Source organism: Tupaia chinensis, unplaced genomic scaffold, assembly GCF_000334495.1.
Source record: "Tupaia chinensis unplaced genomic scaffold, TupChi_1.0 Scaffold000063_1, whole genome shotgun sequence".
Taxonomy (NCBI): Eukaryota; Metazoa; Chordata; class Mammalia; order Scandentia; family Tupaiidae; genus Tupaia; species Tupaia belangeri.
The window spans coordinates 7,908,494-7,915,001 of record NW_006159521.1 but is presented as its reverse complement, the minus strand read 5'-3'; the positions used below and the strand labels follow the sequence as shown (position 1 = coordinate 7,915,001).

The window sequence follows — 6,508 nt, the reverse complement described above, 5'->3', positions numbered from 1 at the left end:
CGTTCCCTACATGATGCCAATTTTGTGGACACCGTCCCACATCAGAGACATGAGGGGTGGGTGAGGGGGGTTACACTGGTGTCATCTTGTCAGCCCAATGAAGAAAGAACAATGAACCATGTCAAGACTTCTTCCATGCATAACTGCGGGTAGGGGCTCCATAGGCCACTCTCAGGAGGTTTGGAAGCCAGGCCTGGCCCATGAGGGGCCTCAAAGGGTCCCCCAGAGAAGGCAAAGAAAGAATGACAGGAGGATGTCTCGAGTGCATAAATGCTTCCCAACTACATCAGCCAGCAGCTGCCACTCGTCTCTGCAAACACGGCTCTCACTTGAGGACCAGAGCCCGAGCAGCTCATGTGCTCACAACATTTTCACCCTGAAACAGCGATGTCCCAAGGCTGCTCCGCACATCCCTATGAAGGGACATTAGTGTAGAAGAAAAACCAACTTGTTTAGAGGACTCATTGACAATATGCAGACAAATACGTCATTTCTTTGATGGGCAGTTAGTGGAATGAGCACATGGGGTCTTTTTTCTAATATGCAAACAGATGCTCTTGAACACAGCTTGAGAGGCACTTAAAACTGATTTGCTGAAATAAACCAAGCATTCTCTCATAACTTTATTTTGCCACCAGATAGTTTCTGCAAACCTCTTTTTCTCCCAGATAATGCCCGGCCTGTATCTAACATTCAGTGCCATGAATTAACCATGGGTTACAGTTACCAGCAAGGTTTTCTAGAGAAAGATGGTACCTTGGTCTGTCTTCTTCCTGCTGGCCCACAAACGCGCAGTAACCCTGAAAAGCGCCTTTCTCCTCCCCTCCCTCCTCCCATCTAACCCTTACCTCTACTTTCCAATTAGGGTTGGATGCCGCGGGCCCTTTGTTTGAAGGAACGTCCCCCAGTGACCGTCTTTCTCCAGATGACGCTGATTTTGTGGACGCCATTCACACCTTCACCCGGGAGCACATGGGCCTGAGCGTGGGCATCAAACAGCCCATAGCGCACTATGACTTCTACCCTAATGGGGGCTCCTTCCAGCCCGGCTGCCACTTCCTAGAGCTCTACAAACACATCGCCCGGCACGGCTTAAATGGTGAGTGCACGGACGTGAGCAGGGAGGGCTAGCCCACTCCCCACGGGGCCTCTGCAATCTCGTGGGATCTACAACTCTGGGGCACTCGAGGAAGAGTTGGACAAGGCCAGGGCCTAGGGTGTGTGGCGACCGGGTCCACTCAGAGGGGTGGTGGGCGTGGCCCGCAGGCCACACCCCCTCACAAGCAGACTCCCTGGAAGCCAGGCCCGGAGGCGCCCAGGGACACCACCAGGAGTCCCAACTTCTTACTCCTGCCTGGTGGGCCCAAACCAATGCTCTCTGGGTGTGCTAGCCCTACTGAGGTTGAATCCTGCCGTCTGTGGGTGTTCCTTCTTCTCTGGAAACGTCTTCATTCAAGGGGCTTAGTCTGTTCTGATCCACAGAAGGATGGTGGCTTCTAGGTCTTTGGCCTGGCCAGGGTGGGAACAGCTTCAGCCCACCCTGGTAAGGTTTAATCAGCTGATCCTACAGGACATTACTGAGACTCTTCCAATGTGAAGTTCAGCTTCAAATATGTCCTTGTTAGATCCTTCACCTTGGGCAGAAACGGAATGCGGCATTATCTGGGCTGCGATCCCACTTCTCTCTTAAACCCTAACACTGGAACATTAACATGCACCTTGATTACAAGCACGGGGTTAATGAACGAAAACAGCAGCAGCAGCCACACACTCCACGGGCATTCCAAATTTCTCATTATTGTGAAATATCTTCCTGATTAAAACACGCCAATCACTCTGAGCCCCCTGGAGACCTCCACCCCCGCAGGCCACCTCCCACCCCAGTCATCCCAGACTGAGCTGAGGACACACTCTTGCAACTATATCAACACCTCCCCTCTCATATCAGAGTGACCTTCAGGCTCCACATCATCTCATTTTGGCCGAATTCCCAGGTTTCCACTTGCCCATGCCCGAGAGCAAGAGCCCCTTCCGGGAACTTACCCTTAACACTGTCATCTCCCCTGGGTCACCACCCCTTCAGTCACCAGCACTCCCGGCTGACCATCGGCTCTCCTGCCAGATCTACAACACTCCGCACGGCGCACCCAGATGGGGTTTAGTAACTGCCTGGTAAATGCATCTCTGCCCAGGCACTGCCACTGGCTCTTCTGTGCTAAGCTTCAAAGTGCTGGAGCCCAGTGCGTGTATGCCACTTGCCTGACCTTGGGGTGGTTTTGTTTTCTTCACCCCTCTGAGTGAAAATGCTCCCATGCTGGGGTAGTTCTCCCAACCACAGCTGGCCTGAAGGCTTTCCCACCCTCATCACTGCCTGGCTGGGTGAGCTTGAGTTAGTTCACAGCAGCTGTGCCCAGGAGCTGCCCCAAAGATTCAGGGAGAGGGCGAAGGCACTCAGGATAGGCCTGCCTCCTGGCAGCTGCTCAACAAATGCAGCCACTGCTGACCGAAACCTGAGATGACTGGTCTTGGCACGTTGTCTTCAGACTTGGGGAAATGGCTACTGACAAAGTTACCTGGGTTCTACCTTTACGTAGGTATGCTGCACACCTCAAACGGTTCATGGCCGGTCCTGGAAAATAACCTATTGAGGATTATTAAGTGAAGGTGTGGAGAGTTTAAAAAAGACGTGGGGCACCTGGACTCAAACGGGAAGGTCCTGGGCTTGGGTTCCCGAACCAACCTGGGAGTACCGCCCGTCTGTGATCTTGGCTCACCAGGCTGGAGGTGGATCACAGCATCGAGACCCTGTGGGGGCACCTCTTTCTATGTCTCACTCTGGCTCTCCCCTTCTCAGAAGAAATATACAAATTTTTTTTAATATGAAAAGAAATTGTATTATTATATTACATAACCTATTAGTGAATACACCACATGGGATTTTCTTAAATGACCAATGAGGTATGTTTCTGATTCCTGTGAGATCCAGCCATATTAACCACCATGCCAGCAGCTGGCCCAAGATAGAAGTATTTCTGCAACAGAATGGATTTCACCACCGAGGTTTCTTAAATAACGTGATCTTCTCAGTGACTTGGATGCCTATTAAAAGACCTACATGGTATGTCATAATAGAGAGGTGCCCACAGGAGCCTGGTGGTGCCTGGGATTGTGCCCCGAATGTAAACAGCCAAGAGGGGTCCACTCTCTTTAGTCTTCAGTTAGTTATTTCCTCCCGTTGCCATGGGCTGGCCTCCGCACTCCCACCACAGCCTTCCCACTGCTGATGTGGCGTGGACGGAGAAACGAGATGGCCCTCTGAGTCGAGGCTCCTTTGGGTGACAACGCCCTTCTTGCCCTGTGTTCCAGCCATCACCCAGACCATCAAATGCGCCCACGAGCGCTCGGTGCACCTCTTCGTGGACTCCCTGCTGCACGAGGGCATGCAGAGCACGGCCTACCTGTGCAGCGACATGGACAGCTTCAGCCAGGGCCTGTGCCTGAGCTGCGGGAAGGGCCGCTGCAACACTCTGGGCTACCATGTCCGCCAGGAGCGGCACAGAAAGAGCAAGAGGCTCTTCCTCGTGACTCGAGCCCAGTCCCCTTTCAAAGGTGAGTGCCCAGGGGCCTGGGGCCCTCAGAAGAGCAGAGTGTCTGAAAGGTGCAGAAGTCCCCTCAGCTCCTTCCCTGGAGGCGCCCCAGCTCTGCTCTCAGCATTTCTTTCACTGCGAGGGCCCCGGACAGCCAGGCTGGCAAAGCCTCTTGCCTTCCCAAATATGTGGCCACCTTGCTGCCCAGAGCTAGGACCAGAAACCTTGATGTTTCTGGAACAACACTTAGACGGGCCTCTCTTTATATCTTCATGGTTCCCTAGAATGTTCGATCAGGACCCTGCAAGCCAGACTAGAACCCGGTACTTACACCTCTCTCCACCCCGGCCCCCATGAAAATCTGGATTTCAGGCTCAATGAGAGGCTCCTAATTTCTCCAAGCTTTGAACTAGTTTATTTTACAGGATATTATTGTCGTATTGACCCCCCACCCCCATCCCAGTCCCAGCCAGCTCCTAACCTCAGGGCAGTAAGCCCCTGTTGCTCTTTCTGAGATGAATGGGAGGTAGGACAGGGGTTGTGGACCCTCTAGGGCTGACGACAACAGGCTGAGGAATACTCCAGGAATACTCCACTGAGCCTAAATCCTCCCCGAGGGAACAAGTTGCATCTGTTGCTATTAACATTTCTGCTAATCCTCCTAACAGCTTGGAGTGATTTAGCATCTCACTGTTTCAAAGCATATCCTGTCAGGCACTGGGAGGAGGAATCGGTGTTGTGCTGTTTGTCCCGGAGCACTGAGCACGAAACCTCAGGTGAAGCCACCTATCCTTGGGGTTCTCACAGCAGCCAAGCCAGAGCAGCAGGGCTGGATCTCATCCCATTTTAAAGAGGAGAAAAGCAAAACTGCTCAGGTGGAGTGCCCACGGCCACACAGCTTGTCAGGAGCCTAACCGGGCCCACCGACTCCCAGTCCAGTGCTTCCTTTATCCTCGCATGTGCAAGTTCACACTCCCAGGACGCGTGGTTTAATTACCAGAAGGCACATGCACTTGTCAGAGAGAGACAGAGAGAGAGAGTGGGAGAGGGAGAAGGCACCTCCCATGGTCACACCAAACCCCTTTTCTTCTATTTCTCCATCCTGTCTGGATTTGGGGCATTCACACACGCACACACACACACACACACACACACACACACACACGCAGTGTTTTTCAAGCTGCTGGGGCTGGGATTCGAACCATGGCCCACCACATGATATCTAACTCCCTTAACCACCAGGTGACAGGATCAGCCCAAGACTCACTTTTTAGTCACAGGATTCTTCTGTTTATCTGAACTTTTGCTCTCAACCACATTTTCCTCCTGTGAGCCAAGAAGGTCTGGGAATGGCAGAAATCCACTGCGAATAGCCCGTAGCATCTGGGGTGAGGATGGGATCTTTCTCCCTTAGGGTCCAGAAGGTCTCCTCCACTGTGTGTCCTGAGTTGGAAGAGGTGGCAGCACCTGGTGCCTGTGAGGGCATTTGGAGCTGCCACCCCACAGGCTGCCAGAGGCTGGCTGTCACGTGGGTTTATCAGCTCCTCTTTCATTTATTTTTTATTTTTGAGAGGTTTTTGCTATAGGGTGCTTTTGCTCACCAGAAAGTCAGAGAGACAGAGAGACAGAAAGTGAGAAATCCTCCCCAGGGGGCATGGCCACACTGCAATCCCCTCTCCTCCATTCTCCTCTCGGAATCTTGGGCATGTATGCACACGTGCCTGGCGTGAGTTTAAGCCACCGGGTCCGGGACGCAAACCGTGGTCGGCTACATGGGAGTCCAGCGATGTAGCCAACACAGCAACTGCTGGCCCAACCAGCCCCTCTTTTAAATGGCAAAGATACCTGGAGTGGCTCAGCCCTTCGGATCATCATGTTGCCCTGGATCTCCTTCAGCCATGGGATGTGAGCACTGAAAGAGACCATTTGACCCTGCCATTTTACAGATGGGTAAACCAAGGTCCAGAAAGGGAAAATCATTTCCCCAGGGACACAGAACAAATTATGGCAGTGCCAACATTTAGACCCCAAGATCCCAAGCCTTAGTAACCTACCCCTGGTCTGTTTGTAGGGGGCCAAAGGGAGAGTAGAGGGGAAAAGGTGGGGATCGTTTTCTTTTCAAGACCAGTTAGGAAGCAATGAGGTCAGTTCGCCCCTTCCAGAGCTGGACTGGCAACTTCATCTGAAGTGAGGGGCTTGGTCCCGCCTGAAGATATGGGTGGGACTTGGAGATGGGCACCGGAGAAGGCCAGTGTCCTGAGAAGAGAGGGAGAGTCATAAGAGCTGCGGCGCAGCTGGGTCGCGCCTCCCCATCTGCCAACGACCTGGTGCCCCGCCACCATGTGCTGCTGGCATGAGCTCAAAGGAGCCCTTTCTAACCAAGGGCGGCACAGCTTCACCACTAGCCCCCACACCAGTGTGCTCATCGCCCATTCACTGTCAGAGTCCCACCCGTGGGGGCTGGGTGGAGACCAACAGGCAGAGTCTCTGGTAGACGTCTGTGTGTCTTCATCACCAACGACAGTCACACACCGCATAACACCATGTGACGGTGGTCTCATAAGACTGTGCCCTGTGGTCCAGGTGTATTGTAGGTTGGGCCACCCAGGTCTGCATAAGATGTTCACACACGGACGAAAGTGCCTAACGAGGCAGTCCTTAGACTAGTCCCTGTGGTTCAGCAATGCATGACTGCACTTATCTGGCTCCAGGGACATTCAGTGAGGACAGCACCTACAGGACCAGTGACATGGGGACTGTGAGGCAAGACTGCCTGAAGCTGGGCAGAGACAAACCCTCCAGCCCCTCCGCCATACTTCCCCTATCTGATCCCCCTACAAATTCTTCCCGTTTCTCTTTCAGTACTTCCGGGAGGAAGTCCTTTTCTGCTCATCGTAGCTTCAGTCAGGGGAGGGCAGTCG

General features: G+C 53.1%; 1 protein-coding gene across 1 annotated transcript in view; it reads left to right on the top strand.

Annotated features, from left to right (window-relative positions):
* LIPC (lipase C, hepatic type) overlaps positions 1-6,508 on the top strand; it is a gene marked incomplete in the record, with an annotated part of 38,363 nt that overhangs the window by 12,885 nt on the left and 18,970 nt on the right. The window contains 2 exon segments of the mRNA XM_027765980.1: positions 866-1,099; positions 3,367-3,609. Of these exon segments, the coding sequence (XP_027621781.1) occupies positions 866-1,099; positions 3,367-3,609 (477 nt within the window).